Source organism: Haliaeetus albicilla, unplaced genomic scaffold (assembly GCF_947461875.1).
Source record: "Haliaeetus albicilla unplaced genomic scaffold, bHalAlb1.1 scaffold_58, whole genome shotgun sequence".
Taxonomy (NCBI): domain Eukaryota; kingdom Metazoa; phylum Chordata; class Aves; order Accipitriformes; family Accipitridae; genus Haliaeetus; species Haliaeetus albicilla.
Window position 1 is genome coordinate 568,336 of NW_027212496.1, and position 23,892 is coordinate 592,227.

The 23,892-nt window shown below is 52.6% G+C and overlaps 1 protein-coding gene and 1 long non-coding RNA gene across 2 annotated transcripts in view; one reads left to right on the top strand and one right to left on the bottom strand.

Moving 5' to 3' along the window:
• The window catches only part of LOC138684226 (uncharacterized), a 524,231-nt gene that overhangs the window by 423,686 nt on the left and 76,653 nt on the right, over positions 1-23,892 (bottom strand). The window lies entirely within an intron of this gene.
• Positions 12,681-17,132, top strand: LOC138684227 (uncharacterized). Its single transcript, XM_069777934.1, is given in 5 exon segments — positions 12,681-12,687; positions 14,622-14,923; positions 15,471-15,565; positions 16,198-16,471; positions 16,473-17,132. Coding segments are annotated over 5 exon segments (1,338 nt in total).

A 23,892-nucleotide genomic window follows, 5' to 3' on the forward strand; every position in this document is an offset into this window, starting at 1 on the left:
TTTCAAGGACCTGCCTGTGGACGCGACGGCCCCTACACGCCTGACGTGTTCCTCTGGTGCTGCATCCTCTTCTTCGCCACCTTTGCCCTGTCAAGCTTCTTGAAGAAGTTTAAAACCAGCCACTACTTTCCAACCAGAGTAAGTAGAAGATGGTGGCCAGCGTCCATCTCCACACTCGTTTCCCAAAATGGCTTTCCCGGAGCACTAAGCAGTATTTGCCCCGCCTTGGTCAAGCTGGGAAACGTTGGCCTTGCAGGCCAAGCTCTCCAAGAGCTTGGATGTCCCGCACTCATTTCCATGAGTGCAAAATCATCGTAGCATTTCCCACCTGCCTCATGACCTGCCCCAGACTGAACATTTTTGGGGTTTGATTTTTTTAATTTTTTTTTTTTCCTCCTCAGGTAGTAGGAAGTCAGGTTTCCCAAAGTTTTGGGGTTTGGGGTTTTTTTTCCTTACCTTCTGTGCATTATGTGCTCGAGCAGAAAGTAGAGTCAAATGAGGAGCTTCCTTTTGAGGACTAAAGGATGCCTCAGTGCCTTGTTGCCATTGTAGCTGTGAGTGTAGCTGTAGTGGCAGGCATCTGTTTTCTTATTTTTAATGTTATTTTTATTATTTTTAGGTTTTGACTTAAACCAACCCTTGTCCGCCTAATTAAGCTTTTTTTATTGTCTGACACCAGATCTCACAGGGACAAACACAGCAACAGTATCTAAGCAAGGGATCAGGCTGCACGTGCTCAGAGGGGTGGTGGGATTTGGTTAACCAGCCTTAATGTTGTGGATGTCTGCAACTCTTGCATCTCACGTTACGGCCCTGTTTGCCATGCCCCTTTCACCTCTGGTTCCTTGCCCCAGGTACGGTCCACAGTGAGCGACTTTGCTGTTTTCCTCACCATCGTCATCATGGTGCTCCTTGACTTTGTGGTTGGGATCCCATCGCCGAAGCTCCAGGTCCCCCATGCGTTCAAGGTAATGGGGTGTTTTGGCAGGTGGGGGTGCCACAAGGTGATGCCGGGGCAGGGCAGGGCTGAGTCTGGAGGAGATGCTGGTGGTGTGACCATCTCCTCTTCCACCTCCAAGTGCCTTGCTTCCTCCTGGAAAGGAGAAGATGGCCCCAAAACTAGATGCCTACAGGAGAAGTATCTAGAGGTGCTTGCAAAGAGGAGACTGGCACTGCTGAAGCCCACGGGAGAGGGGGACATGAAGCCAGGGCTGGGAGGTGCTCTGACACAGGGAGGGAGGGGAGAATGAAAGCCAGTGGAGTGCCTGGGCTGGGAGACGATGCTGATGTGTGGGCTTTGTTGCAGCCTACCAGAGACGACCGCGGGTGGTTCATCAACCCCATAGGACCCAACCCTTGGTGGACGGTGTTGGCTGCGCTCGTCCCAGCTCTGCTCTGCACCATCTTGATATTCATGGACCAGCAGATCAGTGCCGTTATTGTGAACAGGAAGGAGCACAAGCTGAAGGTAAGGGCCTGTGAGAGATGACGCCAGCCCCAGCCCCTTCTGGGCCGCAGGTCTGGGGAGAAGCTCTTATTCCCGATGCTTTCTGAAGGCATTGGTTTGGGACAAGGTCAGGCTGCGTGGCAGGGTGCTCTCCTGGATTAACGATGATGCAGGGAGCAAGTGACAGGGCAGTTCAGATGAGCAACCTTTTGGAGGAGCAAATTAATCTTGGAGCAATACAGAAGCGCATTTTTGTTTTAAAATGGCAGCAGCAGCAGGTGCGAGGAATGAATTGTTTTGATGCGCTGCCAGGGATAACTCAGAGTCACACCTTCCTTGCAAGTGGTAGAATTTTCTTTGTGAGTGAAAAAAATGGTTGGGTGGTTTTGGGTTGTGGGGTTATTTTTTTGGAGAAGTATGTATCGCACAAGCTCCCCATATCCCTTGTGTCTGAACTCCTGCCAGATTTTCACGCCAGGTGCTTGTGCAAAGCCTGCATACACCCTTACTCGTTTCCATTTCTTGTTTTAAATTCTGAAGAAGTTGACTTGTGCTCGAGCAGGGTTTGAGTCTGACTTGCGACGTTCTCCTTGCTCTTGTGCTATGGGATGCTCTGTTTCTTGTTTTCCTGCCTGCAGAAAGGATGCGGGTACCACCTGGACCTTTTTGTGGTGGCCGTGATGCTCGGGGTGTGCTCTGTGATGGGGCTGCCCTGGTTTGTGGCTGCGACCGTCCTGTCCATCACCCACGTGAATAGCCTCAAAGTAGAGTCTGACTGCTCAGCTCCAGGAGAACAACCCAAGTTTCTGGGGATACAAGAGCAGAGAGTCACTGGCTTGCTGATCTTTGTGCTCATGGGCTGCTCCTTCTTCTTCACTTCCGTGTTAAAAGTGAGAGGAAAATGCAAACCACCCAACAACCGCGAGCTTGTTGGAGGTTACCGAAAAACAGTCCCCCCTCTGCAGGCCTGAGTAGTTAGTTGTGGAGCGGAGGAGGAGGAGGTGATCCCAACCCTTGGGGCTTGACCCACGGTGGGAACCAGCCTCCGTTAGGCTTTGCAGCCCTTCAGGCCCCCGTTTGGTGTGCTCGAGGCGAGCGAGCAACGCAACTGCTTGAATTTTCGGGTGCCTTTCAGGCCCGCCCATGTTTATGGGTTACAGTTGAGCATATTCAGACCAGCACATCTGCTCTCTTTCAAACAGGCAGCCCTTTACTGGCTGCAATTTGCTCCCCAAACGCCCCGGAGCAGCCGTTCCCAGGAGCTAAACAGACTGAGGTCATCCCCGTGGGCTTCCTTGCACGTTCCTCCCACAAAGTAATCTCGTCTCTAGGCTAAAAGGAGGCCTGTGGCCTTTGCCTGTTGCCCCAAGAATAGGCAGAAGTGTTTTTCTACCGCCACAGAATGCGGCATAGGGTAGCACGGGTGAAATCGCCTATTTTCCTCCAACCTTTCTGGAAAATAGGATTATTCTGAGGAGAGGTAACTCCCAAGTTCAGCCTAAAGCAGAGCCTTAGCTCACTCGTGCGCACAAAATCTTTAATGGTTAAAATCTGACCCATCTCTAAGCCTGAACGGAAGCTGGAAAGCTTCAAGCAATTTTAGGCAGTGCCTGTGGAAGAGGGTGGTAATACTGAAAATGCAATATAGAAAAAGAAACGATTGCATTCTTTTCTTTTTTTTTCTTTTTCCCCCCAGTTTATACCAATGCCTGTGCTTTATGGTGTCTTTCTCTACATGGGTGTGTCGTCGCTCAGAGGAATTCAGGTACGGACTCTTTTACAGCGTGCAGCATGTCGGCTCCCTGGTATTTTGTCTCCGTAGCAGCAGGGAAAAAAGCAGTGGCATGGGAAGAACTTCTCGCAGAGCAAGCAATGAAACTCTTTTGTGTAAGAAAAAGATTGGTGGAGGCACAGGAGGTATATAGGGCTGGGAGGACCAGGCAAGTTCAGCGCTCTCTGTTTCAGGGTTTAGGGCAGGTCAGTGTTTGGTTACGTGAAAGCGGGGGAATTCAGTGCAAAGGGAAGGCAGTTTCTACCACTGGTGGAAATCCTCGCTGGGGGATTCAGTGGGCCAAGAAATGCTAATAATGGAATGGCATGGAATAGTTGCCGTTTGGTGGGCATCTCTCAGGGGCAAGCCGGTTGATAGATGGAGCGAAGGGAAAACGGGTGCTGCTCCCAGGAGGAACGCGGTGGGATCCAGGATTTCTGACGGCAAGCGAGATGCTGCAAACTGCCTCCACGTCTCGAGAGGGCCAGAAACTTGCCGCAGTCCCAAGGTGGCAACCTTTCCCTTTTATTTTGCAGTTCTTTGATCGCTTGAAGCTGTTTTGGATGCCGGCGAAACACCAGCCGGATTTCATCTACCTGCGGCACGTGCCCTTGCGAAAGGTGCATTTGTTCACGGTGATCCAGCTGACCTGCCTCGTCCTGCTCTGGACCATCAAGGTGTCCCGTGCCGCCATCATCTTTCCCATGATGGTAAGAGCTGCCGCCGCTCGGCAGCGGGGTGTTTGCAGCGTTGGAGCGAGAGGTGGCATCGTCTCTGAGCTCACCGCATCTTCCCTCTTATTCGTGAAGGTTTTGGCTCTCGTCTTTGTCCGGAAAGCGATGGATTTCTGCTTCTCAAAGCGAGAGCTCGGCTTTCTGGATGACCTTATGCCAGAAAGGAAGAAGAAGTTGGACGATGCCAGAAATGAAGCCGGAGAAGAAGAAGAAGAGGTAAGGCTTGCTGGGTCCTCGGGGCTGGACATCTCCGTCGGGCTGTGAGATTGCCTGTTTCTCTTACAGCTTGTCTGGAAACGTTGGGGGAAGATCAGCACTCAGTCGAAATAGATCCCAATAGCCTGGATCCCACGTTGTAACCTTTGTTTCCTCAAGTAGCAGTGAGCTGAACGCTTGAATACAGGTGTAATTTTTAAAACGAGTTGTTTTTCACAAAGGTCATTATCATTATGATGATTATTATTAGATGGTGATGCTGCTGCTGCTGCTGCTGGCAAGATTTGCTCATAATCGTGTTTTGAACACACAATCCCCCTGCCCCGAAATCTTTGGAGTGAACGGTTTCTCCCCTGCTGCACTAATACCTATAGCTGCCAAGGGGCAGAAGGGGAGGGCAGACTGCTAAGTTTGTGCTGGGCATTCAGCTTATCTCCACTTTGACCAAAGACAGAGAACGTGATTTGTCCCTTTTTAACATCAGGAGTCCAGGAGGGCGATGGAAGCTGCTGCTGCTGCAAGTTCAGTTCAGCTGAACGTGGGGAAGACCAGTGACGTGGATATCCCAAAGCAAGGCAGTGACAGGTAAAGCCCCACCAAGCGCCAGGACCCCCGGCAAGATTAGCTTGAAGGTGTTTGGCAGAGTTTTCTCCACTTGCCTCTTTGTGGGGCATCCCACAGAAACCAGCAGGCAGCTTGGTGGGAAAATCAAATTCGGGGGCAGGGCTGCAGGAGGTGATCGCAGGGCTCTGACCCCAAGCAGAGTGGCTGCAGCGCTCGCGTTTGACCCCCAAAGCTTGCATCATCAGTGCCTTTACGGTAGCTGGAGATCCTCATGCTTACACATGAGGAGTTGCAGGCGTGATCTGTACCAGCAGTGGCTTAGGAACCCGGACCGGGGCTAAACCCCAGCAAGAGCCTTTGCACAGAGCTGTTGCTCTGCGGCTCCCCGGCTTGCCTCCCAAAACTCCTCATCCAGCAAAACCTCCCACGCTTATGCGGAGCTTTGATTCTCGGGGCTCCGCTGTTCCTCTTGCTGATGCTAATGCCCTTGGTGGCATCAGTTCCCATAATCACGGATTGCTATGTAAAATATTTATTGCAGGACTGATCTTTCTGAGATTATTACCCTGGATGAAATGTCACAAACGACCGTATGGAAGGCTCTCACTTTGAAGACAGAAACCCTTTGAATCCAGGGAGGAAAAAGGTAAAGGATTGCACGTGAACGTGACCGTGCTCCTCTGCAAGCGACGGCGCACGCCTACGCTTTTCCCACGCTTTGGCCGGCAAGGCTGAGCAAACGGCCTGTCCCTGGGAACAGGCAGTGAGGACCGTGGCATGCAAACCAGCTCCTCTCTGCTGGGGTGGTCCCCCGAACAGGGCTGAATCAGCAGCAGCTGGCAGGTCTTCCACTGATGATGCTCTCCCTCTTTTTCTCTTCCCTTCGCCTTTCCCCACTCCCGCTTTTCACGTTTAGGAATCTTGACTTTGAAGGAGAGGAGTGAGAGCGTGACTTGGGGATGTGCCAACGGAGACGGAGGGAGAAAGCGCTTTGTTTCAGTTGGAGGATTCCCATTAAAGCCATGCAGACGTTTTCAGTTATCCTTGGTGTGCTTCAGGCATTCAGTATCTCTAGACCAGCAAGCTGAGGTGAACGTCACAGTCAATGGGAGTTTGGTGGTGTTAAGTCTGTGTGCGTACGTGCGTGTGGGGGTGTGGGTTTGTAGTGGTAGAGGGACTGCTACTGCTTTATCATTCAGTGTTGCTCTTTTAATACCTAATTCCTCTTCTTTTTTTTTTTCTCTTTTTTCCAAATGTAAACTGGGAACGTCCAAAATAATTTTCTGTTATATTTGATGCATTCTCCACTTTCTTCTTCATCACGACCGGGTTTTTGTTCTGGTTTGGGGTCCTGGCTTTAATTCACTCTTATGTCTCTTACTGGTACGAGAGGGATGCCCTCTGTGGCAGGGCAGCATAGAGAGCGTCTGAGCAGTTGGCCTAAGGTGAAAGAAAAGCATTTGCTCCCTGCGCTCCAGTTTTACCTCTCTTGGTTTGGTTTGGTTTGGTTTCTTTTTTTTTTTTGCTTTGGCTCTGCCATCAGCCTGGAAGCTGCAAAATGCAGAACTGCCACCTTCTTGTCCCCGGGCTGTAAACTGCATCTAAGGGAGCACTTCAGGTATTTGATTTTGAATACACCGTATGGTCACAGGAGCGGCCAGATGAGACCTGGGGCTCTGTGTCCCTGGGCTGCCCCCTCTGTTGTTCCTCCACTTTCCTTCTGTATGGGGTCTGGCTGAGTTGGAGTTCCTTTACCCCACAGCAGCCCTCGTAGTGCTGTGCTCTGTACTGGTAGCTAGAAAGCTGTTGATAACACAGCAGTGTTTTGGCCATGGCTGAGCAGTGCTGGCACAGCATCGAGGCTGTCTCTCTAACATTCCCCCCCTCCCCGGTAGGCGGGGGGTGGGCAAGATCTTGGGAGGCGAGGTAGCCAGGAAGAAGGCGTACAGGCAGCAAGAAGAGGCATCTAGGTAGCAAGTAAATCTTAGGTCCCTTCAGACGCTGGGGACCCTGCGTTCATGCAGCATTGGGCAGACCCCAGATGGATTTTCCCTTGGCACACTGTACAGATCCTGCCTGTGGAGAAGTTCCTCCTTTTGGTCATTCACGGTGTTACACAACTTTTCTTAGAAGAAAACAACTCTATGCGTAAAGGATGTTCACGCGCGGACTTCTTGCTGTACTTTAGATAACGGCAGGGCCGCGCAGGTGGCGTAATCGCTGGTACCAAGCAGGAGCTGCCTGGAGGCTCCTCTGTTACAGTCAACGAGCTCCGTTTATCCTGCGGCCAAGGGACATGTGTAGGGACACAGCCTGAAGGCCACGCTGTAGGTACAGCGCAGCACAGACCTGCACCCGCTCAGGTTAACTGTTAGGTGGATCCCTAAGTCCTGGAGGTACAGTGATCTCCCAGTCAGGATCTCTGCACCAGGCTGTTAAACTGCACGGTAACTCGGGAAGCAGAGAAGGTCCAGATCTGGAGGGGATGGTTAAGCACAGGGCCTCACGTTGAACCTCCTCTAAGCTCGTCCTGTGCTTACAGGGTTCTTGAGCCTCTCGGGCATCTCCCAGACTGGCCGGTTCCTCCCAGCTCCCTCGTTCCTGCCTTCCCCTGCCTGCCTGCCTGCCCCACTTTGGCCCCTGCAGCAGCACTCAGCTGAGCACCCTCCGTTGCTCCTGGGGAAAGAGCGTCCTCCTTGCTCTCCGTGGCGTTCCCCCAGCACACGGTGCTGTAGCAAGGACAAGGCAGTCAGAGACAGACACAGCCTGTTGAGCAGAGCGTCCTGCACGCAGTGCTTCCGATAGAGCAGCTCAGGAGCAAGGAGGTGAGCTGGGTGTGCTGCCTCTCACAAAGAGCATTTTACATCGGCGACCTTCCCCGCTGGACCCTCTGCAGCCTCTCTTTTTCCCGGCGTTGTAGGTGTTAGGTTGTGTGGTTGAAGGTTCATCTCCACAAACACAGAGGAGGACAAAGGAGCAGTGGCAGGCAGGGGAACCCCAGTGACCTAGGCAGAGGCAAGGGAGCACCCTGCTGTGGCTTTTGCCAGGGCTGTCGCAGGAGAGGGATCGCCCACATTGCCTGGGTATGAGGCTCACCAGACAAGTATTGACTCTCCCTTGCTCAGCTCACAGACTGACGGGGGGAATGCGCTTCTGTGGCCATGCCCTGCCTCTGAAGCCCGGCCGTAGACAAAAAACTGGCTCAAACTGTGAAGGTTACCAGGCAAGACGTGACGGGGTGCACGTGTGTGGCAAGGTCTGTGCGTGTGAATGTCTGAAACTGAATTCTGAGCTGTCAAGCAGAAGCCTGCTTCTTGCTACACGCAGCCAGCGTGGGCTGGTTGTAAATTTGGGTAACACCTGGAATAAGCAAAAGTGGCATGTCCCGAATCCTACAGTTAATACAGAGCTAGGAGCCAGAAGCCTTAATTCGGAGGCTGATCAGGCCTCGTACTGCTCACATAGACAACTTAGATTGGGAAAAGTGGGGGCGTGGGGTTCCAGAAAGAAGAGGTGGTGGCAAAAAGAAGGGTTCCCAGAAAGAAGAAGGGATCTTGAAGAGAAGAAAGGGACCCAGGAAGGAAAAGGTGAAGATCCTGGCTGGAGGAAATATCCTGGAAGTGGCGGAAGATCTTGGAGACCAGAGAGCCGCGTGGAGACAAGTGCCAGGGGATGCCCAGGGACCTTGACCAGCACCCTGCGAAACTGGTAACGGCGAGCAGCTGCACAGCAGGAACCAAGGTGACGTTCTGCCTGACCTTCCCGGGCCTGCAGTAGCCTCCCTGCTGGGAAGGGGAGTTGGATCAAGCAACTGCAGGATTCAATAGGAATGCATTTCACGAAGGTAAAGAGGACACAGCAGTGGCTTGGAAACGCTGGTTGGTTTAATGGTAAAACTGGAATTATTCTGTGAACTGTGCATTCCTTTTAATATGGACTTAATTTAATATAGCTGCTTTGAAGTTGTTCTGACTTCACCTTAATCGACACCTGCAATCTTGATCATCTTATCTTCTCCAACAGCGACACCACACCCTGCCCCTCTCCACCCCCTGCAAAAAAAACCCAAACCCAACCCAGGAAAAGAAGGACTTCAAGGGCAAGCTAGGCAGCAAAGTTGTGCGAGATTGGTCAAACTGCTCAAAGTTTGCAGAGAGATTGGAGCTTGCAATTCAGATGTGCGTCGCTCAGCATGGGGAGGGTGGTACGCACCTTTCACTGGAGTCAGAGGGAAAAACAGGGAGAAGGGAGCTGCAGCGTAAAGAGTAAAGAAGGACACAACATTCTTAGGAAAACTCTCCTTTTTGTTTCCTTTTCCTTGCTCCTTCGCTTCCAGAACTCCGTGGTCGCAGTTTGTGCTGCCTCACCTCCAGCACAGCGTGCAGAATGAAACGACTGTCACAGAATTCGTCCTCCTGGGGTTCTGCAGCACCCCAGCCCTGCAGCGCTGCCTCTTTGGCCTTTTCTCTGCCCTCTGCTCTGCCACTCTGATGGGAAACGCACTTGTCTTTCTGCTTATCTGCCTGGACTACTGCCTCCACAGCCCCATGTACTTCTTCCTCTGCCACTTCTCCATCGGGGACATCTGCTATGCCTCCAGCAATGTCCCCCGTATGCTAAGGAGCCTCCTTGGACAAGGCAGAACCCTCTCCGTTGCTGGGTGTGGGGCACAGATCCATCTTTATTTAATCTTTGCACTTACAGCGTGCGTGCTGCTGGCCGTGATGTCTCATGTTCGCTACGTGGCAATCTGCCGTCCCCCGCGCTATGCCCTCATCATGATCTGGAGGCTGCGCCTCACCCTTGCCACAGTTTTGTGGGCTTTGGCGTTCGTATTTGGTACACTGCAAGCCTCTCTGGCTTTACACCTGCCTTTCTGCGGCCCCTGCGAGGTTGTCCACTTCTCCTGTGAAGTTCTTGCTGTCTTAAAGCTGGCCTGCACTGCCGCTCCTGCCAATAAAGTCCTGATCTTTGCTATTTGTGTGTGCTTCTTCCTCTTGCCTTTAGCCTTAATCCTGATTTCCTCCCTGGACACCCCGGCCACCGATCTGCGCATCCGCTCTGTGCCAGGATGGCACGAAACCTTGTCCACGTGTGGCTCCCACCCGACCGTGGTGGGTGTCTTTTATGGAAACGCCATCTTCATGTACGCGGGGCCCGGGAGCGGTAACTCCTCTGGGAGGGAGAAAGTTCTTTCCCTTTTCTGCAGTCTCGTCAGCCCCAGTTTGAACCCCGTCATTTACAGTCGGAGGAACAAGCAGGTGAAGGAAGCCTTGCTGAAGCTTCAGAGAAGGAAGAGGGTCTTTCATTCCGTCTAGCTGGTGCTCTAGGCTTTCACCTGTCTCCTGTCTTTCTGCTCTTTCTTCTTGAGCTCTTGGGGTATTTCTCATGGAATGTTAAGTGGTTCAAAGTGTTCTGGTTTCAGCTGGGATAGAGTTAAGTGTCTTCCTAGTATCTGGTACAGTGCTATGTTTTGAGTTCAGTATGCAAAGAACCTTGATAACACTGATTTTTGCAGTTGTTGCTAAGTAGCGTTTAGACTAAAGTCAAGGATTTTTCAGCTTCTCATGCCCAGCCAGCGAGAAAGCTGGAGGGGCACAAGAAGTTGGCACAGGACACAGCCAGGGCACCTGACCCAAACTGGCCAACAGGGTATTCCATACTATGCGATGTCCCATCTAGTATAGGAACTGAGGAGTGTGGGGGGGGAATCGCTGCTCGGGGACTAGCTGGGTGTCGATCGGGGGGTGGTGAGCGATTGCACTGCGCATCATTTGTACATTCCAATCCTTTTATTATTGCTGTTGTCATTTCATTAGTGTTATCATTATTAGTTTCTCCTTTTCTGTTCTATTAAACCATTCTTATCTCAACCCACGAGTTTTAATTCTTTTTCCAGATTTTCTCCCCCATCCCACTGGATGGGGGGGAGTGAGTGAGCGGCTGCGTGGTGCTTAGTTGCTGGCTGGGGTTAAACCACGGCGGAGACAGAGTCACAGCAGCACAGAATGGATGCTGAAAGGGACCTCTAGAGATCATCCAGCCCACCTCAGCTGCGCGAGCAGGGTCAGCTGCAGCAGGCTGTGAGTCTGGTTCTCGAAGGTGCCGTTGGCTGCGTTGCTCCCAGGTCGTGGAGCTCGCATGGGAAATGGGCAATAAAGAGGGATGAAGTTTCCAGGCTCTTTCTGGCCGGTGCAGTGATTTGGGTTTTTTTGGGGGGTTGGTTGTTTTTTTTTTTTCCTTCTGATTTCCACTCCCCCCCTTCCCCCCCTGCCACTTCCCGGTCTTGCAGCTGCCCAAGGTGCAGCCAGACAAGGGGAGGAGGGTCCCTGCGTGGCCTGCAGCTCCCTCCCTCGCCATTCTTGGGGTGATTTGGGGTTATTTTGGTGTGTCAGTGAGGCAAAGCTGGGCTCTCCGGGGCTGAGGTCAGTGGGACCCGAGGAAGGCCGTGATGGTCTTGAGGCTTTGAAGGGCTTTGCACCGAGCCCTGTCCCCGCTGGAGGGGACGCTGGTGGTGTTCAAGACGAAGGCCTTGCAGCCCTTGCTGTCGTGTGTGCCCGTGTCCCCCCCGGCCCCCGAGGTCTGTCCTTGTCGCAGGGGCTCTGTGCTGCTTTCTGCGTGGGGCCGTGTCCGTGAGTCCTGCAGGGAGCTGTCTGTCCTGGCTTCCCCACCAAAGGGCTGCTCCCCCTGGGGAAGGGGAGAGGGGAGTCGTCCGCGTCCCGCCCCACCGTTGCCTGCCCCGCTGGTGGTGACTCGGCCCTGGGGGTGGCTCGGTTCCCCTCGGGGCTTTCCCCAGCTCGGATCTGGGGCTCAGCGGGGCTTTTGCACCTCTTGGGTGCTGTTTCTTGGTGCCCCCTGCTCTCCCTCCCCCTCCCACACAGGCACGGAGCGGTTCTGGAGAAGGAGCTTTTAATTGAAAAGACAAGAGGAAAGGTCCCATCCAAGCTGGTCTAACCCCTCCCTACCCCCCTCCCCGGCGCCCCCTTCAACAAGTACCCCCCCTCCTCTTCCACCCCCCACTCCCCCCATCTCCATCCCTCTCACCCCTGTCTAATCCCCGCCCCCCCCTCACACCCCCACGTTGGCTGCAAGAGCCCTGCGCTTGCTGGGTGGCATTGGCAAGGAGCTCTGCGCCTGCCTCTTCCTCCGCTTGTCTGCCGTGGCAGGCGGGGATGGTGGCAGGTCCATCCCGGCATCCTCCCACAGCTCCTGGGGCTCCATCCCGATGACGTTGAATATTTCTAGGCTCAGCATGGCGTCGCTGAGCTCGGGGATGCAGTAGTCAGGGGTGAGCATCTCCTCAGGCAGCGAGAGCGAGCTGAAGTCGCGGTGGGGGGTGGCTGCGCCGGTGCCACCAGCGTCCCCGGGCATGGAGCTCCTGCTGGGAGCATGCTGGTTGACGCCCACTCCATCTGGGGAGCAACCAAAGAGCACTAGGGCCTCTTGCAGAGGCACTTTCTCAGACGCTGCAAGTTCACCTACAGGCTCCCCAAGGGCTTGATTGTGGGGGTCAGCACAGGGGCTGGGGGGGACGTCACTGCCTGGGCGTGCCCCCACAGGGGTGGCCATGCCACAGGTGTTGATCTTGGCCAACGGCCCCTCGATGTTCTCGTAGCCGGGGATGGGTGTTGGCATCGCTGGGGGGGCTGGGGCCATCCCTCTCTCCGCTCCGCTGGTGCCAGCAGGGTCCCCAGACATGGGGCTGCTGCTGGGACCATCCTGGCTGACCCCCACTCCATCCAGGGAGCAACTGAAGAGCCTTAGGGCCTCTTCCAGGAGCATCTCCTCGGACACTGCAAGGTCGCCTGCAGTGTCCCCAACGGCTTGGTTGTGGCTGGCAGCGCAGGGGCTGGGGGGGACATCGCTGCCCAGGGGTGCCCCCACAGGGGTGGCCATGCTGGGGATGTTGATCTGTGCCAACTGCCCCTCGCTGTGCTGGTAGCCGGGGATGGACAGTGGCAGCTCCAGAGGGGCTGGGGCCACGCCACTCCTCTGATTTTCACAGGGTGCGAGGTATTGCGGTTGGCCCTGGGGGGTCCCTGGGGCTGTCCAGGCCAGGGGGGCCCCGCAGCCCCCGGGATGCCACAGGGCAGCACCCGGCAGAGAAGCGGCGCCTTGGCCGAGCGTGGCAGTGGCCGGCGGAGGCAGGTGGGTGGTTGTCCACTGGATGCGGAAGACGCGGGGGTCGAAGAGGCAGCCACATGGAGCTCTCTGCAGCCCTGTGTGGGTGAGGGGGAGCCGTGCTGGGGCGGGGGGACTCTCCAGGGGCACCCGCCGAGCCGGCCCCGATGGCCGACATCCCCCAGCTCTGGGCCAGGGGCGTGGGGAGCTTGTGGCCGGGGCGATCCCCACGGGGTGAGCTGCTGTGCCGGTGGGACGGGGTTGCAAATCGGGGAGGAGACTCGCATCTAGGAGGTGAAACGGGAGAGGTGGCCCCAAATATTTGGGGAATTCTCTGCAGATGGGCTTTCCTGGGCACGTGCCGCCTGGGCGAGGGCAAGGATGCTCACCGGGGCTTGCTGAACCCCCATGTGAAAAGTGCCAGGGGAAGGGGTGTGATGGGGATGGGGAAGGTGCCAGAGCAGACTGGGGTGCCATACCTGCTGGTGGTGCCTGGGGGGCCTGGGGTGTCCCCCCTGCCAGGGGTGCCCAGGCTGCAGGGAAGGGCTGCTCCCACGCGGGCAGGCGGCACAGGTTGGCTGAGCCTAAGAGAGAGAGACGGGAGCGATGGCCGGCGGTCACCTCTGCTCTTGCCCCCCAAGAGCATCCCTGGGCTGCAGGGGTTGGGGTCAGTCCCTACCTTGAGGGTAGAAGTTTTTGGGGAGCACGAATGGCTGGAAAAGCTGGGGTGCCGGGGGGCCCCAGGGCCCAGGCAGTGGGAGCTGCACTGGTGGCTGCGCCATGGTCCCTTCTGGCTGTTGGCTGCCAAGGACTCTTTGGCGTCTCCCCGGAAGGAATGCGGGGGCTCCCTGTGTTTTGCCCCACCCCCAAGAGCCTCCCCAGCTCCTCCTGGGGAGGGAAAGGGTTAAGGGAGGCTGGGGTGCCCCCGGGGCCTACAGGCGGCTCTCAGGGTCTGCGGGTGCAAATCCTCTTTGCTTTCAACAGTATTTTTCCGGTGGGGGAAGAAGAACAAGTTGATTCAGCCGAGCCGAGCGGGGACCAAGCTGCAGCCGCAGCCTCCTTGCGCCAGATGGCAAATGCGTTTGCGACTGTTGCCCGTGCTTCTGTTCGCTGCGTTGACCGGAGCGAGGCAGAAATGGGAAAAAGGACCTCGAGGGCGCGAAGGAAGGTCACGCGGTGTCGCTCGGTGGCACGCTTTCCCCCAGCCCTCGCTCCAGTAGTGCTGTCAGGTCTTTTAGTCTCCTGATGGGAAAAGCAGCAGCTCTGGATCCCCCTCGGAGGGGGCGGCGCTTTCCCTGGGTGCGTGACACCCAGGAGGAGACGGTACCCGCCGCCGCATGCTCCCAGAAAAGGACTGGATTCTGCCCAACGTCCGGTGTCGGGGCGCTGGGGCTGTTTGCGCTCTACGGGACCCCAGGGATGGGGTTAGTACATCCCGTCCTCGTGCTTGGAGGATTCGGCACTAGCAAGGACCCCCTGGTACCAAGGACACAGGCCTCTCGCTCCCGCTGTGTGAACAGTGTGTGGCCTGGGGGAGTCGGGACAACTGCCGTGAACCGGAGGCCAAAGATCTCTCCTGGCCTGGATCCTGTTAATTAAAGACATGGCGCTCTGTTGGTGAGGCACCTCTGGCTGCAAGATTGCGCAAGGCCATCTGCTGCGTAACCTGTGGCAGGGACCGATGCTGGGGGCGTGAAGGCAAGCGCACTTCTAAAACCATAAAACTCCGTTTCATTTCAGAGCGCAGCTGAGCCACCCCGCTCCTCAACACTCTGCCATCTGCACCGCTGTGGCTGGGACCGGGCAGTGCTGCACATCCCAAAGGCCACCAAGTCACACCCATGTCCCTGCTGCTTTGCCGGGAGCTTCTGCGATGCGAGCGATGTTCTGGGGGCTGATCTCTTGGACTGCAGCTACTCAGTCCCTGACCGGCAGCTGGTCAGGAGGGTTGCGTCCCAGGTGGAATTCCACCTCTCTGACGAGAACCTGGCCAAGGATGCTTTCCTCCTGAAACATGTCCAGAAGAACAAGGGCTTCGTCAGCATCAAACTGCTGACGTCCTTGAAGAAGGTAGGCAGCCCGTTGCGTTGGCCAGCCGGAGTGGGAAGTGGCCTCCACATGGAGGATGCCTGGGTGTCTGGGTGTGCTCTGGCTGTCTGCGGTGAGGTGCTCGGGGAGGTCCAGGCTCTGCTCAGGCTGCCTGTGTCCCGGCAAAGCGCTGGTGGTGCAGAGCTGGGCCCTGCTGTCTGCCTTCAACGTGCTGCAGCAGTTCTCCACCCAGGGAGGGTGGCTGGGGAAGCGGTGAGGGGTCCTCAAACCCCAAGCCCAGGGCTGGGTTCACCTCTTCTGCCCGTGGTTCCCCCAGGCTGCTCTGGGAGAGATCATGCCTTAACTAAAAAACTGCAGGGAAGCACTGGTGGTGTGATGTACAGGGAAGCTGTGTCTTCTTGCCATGGTCCGGGAGCACAGGCGACCTTCTCCCACAAATCCTGAAAGGGGGATATTGCCTTGCCATGACCTCAGGTTGATGGGGGTGCAGCCTGCCTCGATGATGGGTTTAGGGTGGTCCCTGCCTGGGGAGACTCACAGTGACACAGTGGCCCCCTCTCTCCCTCAGGTGAAATACCTGACGCATGACTGGTGGCTGACGCTTTACACCCTGCGGTTCTCAGAGCTGCTGGAGGTGAACGAGGAGGGCACCAAAGTGAGGCGGTGGGTGATAACATATGTCCATACATTCTGTATGGTATGTCTAAATATTTGTTGGTTTTAATATTTTGTACCAGCCGTGGAAACTGGTTTACTGCTAGGTGACTGTAAAAGTGAGATTTGGTAAATAATTATTAGAAATCTTATACTAACACTATGATTGAAAAAAGAGACAGAAGTGTAGCCAAGTAATTAACTAGTAGAGGTAGTTACTCCTAAGTTTTACAGTTCTTTGCTCTTATGACTGGATGTTCCTGTACATTAGATAAGATTAATATTGAAACTGACCATATATGACTGAAACCATGTTAAGCTCCAAGATCAAAGAACAAGGATGACGAACAAGACTTGAAGGTCAGCCAACAGAATTTGAAATGGATCGGTGGTCGCAAAAGCAGCCCTTTGACTCAAATGAAGAACCGTTGCATGTGATCAGATGTAGGCAATACTATGATACTCAGTTACAATAACTTTTATGTATATGTATACTAATCTGATTAATATGTAATTGGTTACTCCATATAACCTGTTTGTGCTGAAGCTGTGGCACGCGTGCTAGGTGGAACTATCCCCCGTGCATCCAGCGCTGCAATAAAGAATGCCTACTTTCTAAAACTCCAAAATGAGTCTTAGAGAGTTTCTTCGACTGGCTTTTCGGTATCATGGGTCCCCATGCCCGAGTCCCTGCTGAGTGTCCCCCCCAGCAGACTGCTGCTGGCCTGGGAGCTGCTGCCCCTGGAGCAGGACGTGCTGCTGCTGCTCCAGAAGAATTTCCTCAAGACCATCACGAGGATGTTCAGCCCCTTCGGCACCATCGCCTCCATCCGCATCCTGCGGCCGGGCCGCAAGCTGCCCTCGGATGTGCAGAAATACACGTCAGACTTCCCCGAGCTGCTGAGCAAGCACTGCGCGCGCACTGGTGGAGTACAAGAGCCTGGGGAGCGCTTCAGCCTTGAGGAGCCTTGAGGACCTCGGCCACCAGAGCTGTCCGCGTGGCGAGAGCATCAGGGTGGTCCGGCTCTGCGGGAAGGGCTCCAAGAAGACAGCCGGGGCCGAGAGGGAGGTGGCGGAGGAGCTGGTGGACCAGCCGGGTTGGAAAGCGCAGGCGGTGGCCGCGACCTTCCCCAACGGCCTCGGGGACTCCCTGCTCTGCAGCTCCCCGGAGTTGAACGGTGCCCAGGCGCTGCCACCCCTCCTCCTGCACAAGGACCCCGTGGCACCCTCCTGGCCCGGCAGCAACTTCAAGCCCAGCAATTTCAGCAATGCCTTCACTGGATTGCTCCTCGCCAGCAAAGTCTTCCCTCCGCTCGGGACAGGCTTGGGCACAGGCAGCTGCTACGGCCTCTGCTCCAGCACTGAGAGCTCTCGTGGCTGCGGCTGGGGGAGTGGGGTGGGTGCCTGGGCACCCTGGCCCAGCAGCCCCTCTCCAGATGCCAAACCTCTTGCCGGCAATCCTCCGGCAGCGACGTGGGTGCCTGAGCCCCTCGGCCTGCGGGATGCGGTGCTTTGCCTGCCCCACTGTTGTCCCAGAAGTGGGGTCATTCACCCGGTGTGCAAAATGCCAATATAAACACAGAGCAGAGGTATTTTATTCCAGTTCTTGTTTACGCAAAGATGGGGGCTAGGTGGTAATCCGCAAAGCTAGCACCTCTCATGCCTAAACGGGCAAGCAATTTATACAGTTCAGTTATACATATTCAATTTCCAAAGTTCTTCCAAAAACTATTACTGGGAGTCGCTTATCTCGCACAGTTTCCATTGGGCTAAAGTTTCCCTGCTTGGAATTAAAGGTACAGTGTTCTTTTCTTTTACAGCACATGCTCAAGGAGAGTTGGGGGGGTAAGTCTTTTTGGTGTGGAATTGAGTTGGTGGTCATGATCTCCCCCTGCCACCTTTCTTTACCTTTCCTCCAGTTTTCGAAGATTTTTCTGACTTCATGCCTATTAGCAATTATTCAACTTTTTGGCGCCTCCTGGGGTAGGATGTTCCCTTCTTCTCAGTCTTTTAGTTCTTCTTCAGGGGCACAGTTGTTAGCAAGGCATGCATTGGTTATACAAAGGGGATCTTGTTTCACAAGACCTTTGTGGCCTTTTTCGTGTGGCTTAAGTACATAATTTCTTAAGTACATCATTTCCCCCTGTGGTGGGTTGACCCTGGCTGGACGCCAGGTGCCCACCAAAGCCGTTCTATCACTCCCCCTCCTCAGCTGGACAGGGGAGAGAAAATGTAACAAAGAGCTTGTGGGTCGAGATAAGGACAGGAGAGATCACTCACCAATTACCATCACTGGCAAAAGAGACTCCGCTTGGGGAAAATTAACTCAATTTATTACAAATCAACCAGAGTAGGGTAATGAGAAATAAACCCAAATCTCAGAACACCTTCCCTCCACCCCTCCCTTCTTCCTGGGCACAACTTCACTCCCGGATTCCCTACCAACCCCCCCCAGTGGCACAGGGGGACGGGCAATGGGGTTTACGGTCAGTTCATCACACGTTATTTTCTGCCGCTTCATCCTCCTCGGGGGAAGGACTCATCACATTCTTCCCCTGCTCCAGCGTGGGGTCCCTCCCACGGGAGACAGTCCTCCATGAACTTCTCCAACATGGGTCCCTCCCACGGGCTGCAGTTCTTCACGAACTGCTCCAGCATGGGTCCTTTCCACGGTGTGTAGTCCTTCAGGAGCACACTGCTCCAGCGTGGGTCCCCCGTGGGGTCACAAGTCCTGCCAGAAAAACTGCTCCAACGTGGGCTCCTCTCTCCACAGATCCGCAGGTCCTGCCAGGAGCCTGCTGCAGCGCGGGCTTCCCACAGGGTCACAGCCTCCTGCGGGAACCCACCTGCTCCGGCATGGGGTCCTCCACGGGCTGCAGGTGGAGATCTGCTCCACCGTGGACCTCCCTGGACTGCAGCGGGACAGCCTGCCTCACCATGGTCTTCCCCACGGGCTGCAGGGGAATCTCTGCTCCGGCGCCTGGAGCATCTCCTCCCCCTCCTTCTTCACTGACCTGGGGGTCTGCAGGGTTGTTTCTCTTACATGGTCTCACTCCTCTCTCGGGCTGCCATTTCTGTCTGTCCCAGCAACTTTTTTTCCTTCTTAAATATGTTATCACAGAGGTGCTGCCTTGGCCGGCGGCAGGTCCGTCTTAGAGCCGACTGATATTGCCTCTGTCGGACACAGGGGAAGCTTCCAGCAGCTTCTCACAGAAGCCACCCCTGTAACCCCTCCCCGCTACCAAAGCCTTGCCACACAAAGCCAATACACCCCCCTTTGAGACTATGAGATCTCTTCATATGAGTCTCATAAGTCTCACTACTTCATTTTATCGTTACATATGCTCTAGCCATGGCTTGTAAAACCAGTCTCTTGATAGAACTTAAAACAACACAAAGTATGATTGTAATAATGACAACAGTGGTCGAAGTTTAAATTAGGTTTGCCAGCCATCCAGTAAGGGAGGATCCTGTTCCATGTAATATTTTATTTAACCACCCTATTTCCATTGTTGTTCTTCTTCTTTCTTAGAAAGGTAATATTCCCCAATTTAAAGGATTGTCTGCCAGCTCAGATGGAGGGAGACAAGCGGTTACACTAACATTCTGGATTTGCCCAAAGGACTGGATAAGCTGTAAAACCAAATTCTCTTGACCTACTGCTAGTACCAAATGGGATCTTATAATATTCAGGTTCTTCATTCTCTCAAAGTTCAATGGTCTCAGATATTAGCTGAAATTTGAGTTTCCCAGTCTGTGGCTGTCCACTTTCCCTGATCTGGTTCTGGTGCTCTTTTCACTCGCGTGTAATGAATCCAGGAGTCCATTCCTTCTACTCTGGCTGCAGTACAGGTTTTCAATAACATGGTGTGAGGTCCTTTCCACCTTTATCCAACAGGAGAGAGGCCTTCTGATTTAGATACCTGTGTAGTGAAGATAAAGTATGCGAAAGAGAAATCAAATACTCTTTAACATCAGCCTGCCCTTTTATATGCATTTGGTCTCCTGTGATGTTAGAAAGACTCATGGGATATGCTTTCCCATAAACAACCTTAAAAGGACTTACTTTCCCTTTGACCCTAGGAGTTACTCGAATTCGTAAAAGAGCTATAGGTAAAGTTTCTACCCATTTAAGGTGTGTTTTCTTGACACAGTTTAGCAAGTTGCCTTTTAAGAGTTTGATTCATTCTTTCTAGCTTCCCACTTGATTGTGGCCTCCGAGGGGTGTGTAATTCCCACTTAATCTGTAAAAATTTAGAAATCTCTTGCATGAGGCCCATTATTAGAGGAGATTCCTTCTGGAATACCAAATCGGGGTATTATTTCCTTCAATAAGATTCTAATTACCTCTCTAGCTCTTTGTTGGCATGGCAAGGGAAAGCCTCTGGCCAGCCAGAAAAGGTATCTACCAATGTCAATAAATATTTATATTCGTTATACCTAGGTAGCTCTGAAAAATCTATTTGCCAGTATTCCCCAGGAATTATTCCTTGTTTCACAATTCCTCCTATAACTTTTTTCCCAATTTTTGGATTATTAGCACAGCAGATGGTACACTTTTTTTACTACCATGTCTGCTACCCTTTGTATCTTTGGTCCAAAAAAAATTTCTTTTTGCAGTTATTGTCAATGCGTCTTCTCCTGGATGCATCTCCTGATGTAATCTCTTGAGCGAAGTTTCCATCATTCTTTCAGGAATCAATAATGGCGTTAGCGGTGTTATCCACCAACCTTGTCCATTTTTGGAGCAGTCTATCTGTTCTGCTAATTCATCTTCCTTCTCAGTATATTTTGGTGGTGGTAATTCTAAACGAGGCCCTGGAATTAAAGCTTCTTCAAATTTTGGCTCCTTTAGAACTGCCTTTTTAGCAAGACAATCAGCCTTCCAATTTCCTTTTATAATTTCACTATTTCCTTTTTGGTGGGCTTTGCAATGCATTATTGCAACCTTTGGTAAGAGAACCGCTTGCAGCAGTCTCGTAACTTCAGTCCCATATTTTACTGGAGTTCCCTGTGAGTTTAACAGTCCTCTTTCCTTCCAAATTGCCCCCAGATTGCATGCACCACCCCAAATGCATATTCAGAATCTGTGTGTGTATATATATTTAGTCTTTTTCCATGACTTAGTTCTAGAGCTCGCATCAATGCTATTAATTCAGCCCTTTGAGCGGATGTGTTGCTAGGCAGTGCCTTAGTCTCTAGTGGTTGGGCATTTGTTACCACTGCATATCCAGCTCTTCGTTTTCCTTCCAGCATAGAGCTGCTGCCATCAGTGAAGAGCTCTACTTCTGCATCAGGCAGGGGTTCATCCTGTAGGTGTGGTCTGCTGGAATACACTTGTTCAGTCCATCTGTGAGCATGGTCGGCACGTGACTGCTGGATTATGACAATATGCCACGTGTACAAAGCCCATGAACCAATAGACAAGGTGGCTACGGCTCGCGCAGCGCGCCTGGCCAGCGAGCGCATGCGTCATAGGCTCCCTATGTTGCAACTGAGGCGTGTTTTGGCACCCGCTGGCCACGTGTGCCGAAACCCATTCCTCTGCAAATGTGTAAATACCGGGATTTTTCTGGAGAGCATGGGGCTGGTGTACGGCGAGGCCACCATTGCCTCCGTGGGGACGCCCACGTAAAGCCGGCACCTACCGATTGCTGGGCTGAGCTCGTGGTGCAAGACAGCACAAGAATGTACGGATGGTCCATCTTCCTCACAGTCCTCGGGTCGGTACGTTAATTTGCTTTACAAGATACCCTTAGCATAATGCATGTCTGTAGTTAATAAATGCTTGCTTTTCCCCTTCTAGTCAGTGTGTGTGTTCACCTTCTCGGGAATCTGCGAAATCACCCTAAAACAGCAACCCTGTTTTATGGAATGAAATTTTTTTAATGAAAACTATCAGGAAATTTGTAACTTTGTTCCCCAGCTTTATGGGAACCAGGGGATCGGCTGGGGAAATCTCAATATTCTCCCCAGTCCCCTTTACTCAGTATCAGATGTCCCTAGCATAATTAGGTTAGTATTTGATTCTGGCCCCCTTTTCCTTGAGGATTCAGCAAATAATTTTTCTTTCTGTGGGCATTGTGTCCGCATTTTCTCGATAGGACCCCACTGATTGCTTCCAGTTGAATAGATCTGAGGTCGTGAACGGGACATGTACAAATACTGGCTGTCCCTCCAGCCCTATTGCCCGTCTCAAGGGAGCTTGTATAATGGGATGCTGTCCCCTCGTTCTCCCTGAGATTGGGCTAAAATTCTCACTCCCTGCTCTTGACCTGGAAGTGGGCTGGTCTTCCTTACAACAAATTTAATTTTCCAAGCAGTTTTCTATTCTTATCCCTTTCAGAATTTAATTCATCTTTCAAAAATGTCTTTTCAACCTCCAGTTGTCCATTATGAACACTGAAGGCTGCACTTATTTTCCATCCTGCCTCTAAAGCAGTTTTGGTCACTTCAGTTTCTAGTGCACTGAATTTTGTAGCTTCAATGAGATCGGCTGCACCCATTATCTTTGCCGTATCAGATTTCAGTGCCTCCTCCTGTGCACAAGTTAGACATGCTCCAAAAATAGTGCACAGGATACCTTTCCCTTTCCCTTTTGGGTTTTTGTTGTTGTTGTTGGGTTTTGTTCCTTCGGGCAACTGAATAGTGGCTGGATAGAGACTCAGGGCATACTATTTGTTAAGGGATTTCAAGGCTCAATTCAGGTTTTGGTTCTTTGAATGGTGCAGCCACCACCCTGTTTAGTTTAGGGCTTATCAGACAACCCAGGGCTAAGCTGTCTACACAGCTCCCCGTGAGTGAGTCATCTCTGCAGAGAGACAGGGCCTCAAGGCAACCCAAGGCTGGGTCGCTTTTGTAACCCCCCATGAGTCGCCTGTGTGCACTAGACATGGTGAAACTTGTTTGGGAGCTATGAGCCGGACAATCCATACAATCCACCCCGTGACCTGCGTCACAATTCAACCACATGTATGTCCTCCTTGACCGATGTATTGGTATAAGTTGTGTCTGTCTGCTTTGGTAGAGTTATGTATTCCTCAGTTTCTGGGTGAACCCTTACCTGAGAGTTTCTGGGTGAACCCTTACCTGAGAGATAGATCTTACAATCATTCTTTTAACACAACTAATGGCAATGCATACTACAATAATAGAAAGGATAATCACTACTATCCTGCGATTTCCTTTTCTCATCCCTTCCTTCTACATTTACCAGATTCCCCTCTGGGACCAACATCTGCACATCTTCAGCCTCCCCACCGTCCTTAACACACTGCCTTTTACATTCTTTTCCAATACAACAGTTCTTTTTCTTTCCCTTTCCATTAATACTTTCTGCTAATACGTTCCATAAGCATCATCCACCAACAATCTACGTTTTTACAGTTTTCATGATCACATCTTAAAAAACAAATCAACATATGCAACTTCACCCCATTTATCATCTTTCTACAAAACAACGTCAATTGTAAAACAGTGTTATAATTCAGCAATCCATTCTCTGGCCATTTTCTCCATCCTCCAATTCATACATCAGCCACCATTGTGCACAATAAGCTTTTAATTTATCTTTCTTTAGGGGATCCTCTCCAAACTTGTTCCAATTTTTCAGGATGCATCCTAAGGGAGAACAAAGGGGAGTCTCCTGGGAAGTCGCATTGCCCATATCGGTACCGATTCTAAACCAGCGTTCTGTCCAGCAAATGAGGGATGTCTCCCTTCATTACAGAAACAATGTGTAGAATCGAACCCAGTGTTTCATACACCAAAACGAGGGACGTCTCCCTTTGTTACAAATCAATGTGTAGGAAGGAAATTATGCTCCTGCTGCATAACTTTCCTGATGCATCTTACACAGAGCCCAAAGAGGACAAAATGTCCCCAAATGCTTGCTACTCCCCCTGAGACTTTTCCTTCTTCCCTTATTTATCTATCAGAAAATATCTCTTTTCCAATAGCGTTGCACCATTGTGCGCTTACCGCCTGACTGCAGGAGAGGAGCCGATGGAGTCCCCGATCAACGGGTCGGTGCGCGCTGGAGTCCACTCAGTTCTCCTCTCCCCATCGGGTGCGGCAAGACTGTTAGCGAAAAAGCCGGTCAAAGAAACTCTCTAAGACTCAATTTTGGAGTTTTAGAAAGCAGGCATTCTTTATTGCAGCGCTGGGTGCATGGGGGATCACTCCACCTAGCTTGCGCACCATTACCTACAGCAAGCAAAATTTATATTGTTCCAGTCATATACAAATTCCTATTATCATTTACATAGTGCCCGCCCTTTGGTCATGCGCGGGGCAGGTCATCTCTTCTTCCTAGTTAGCTGGCCTTGGCAAGTTTT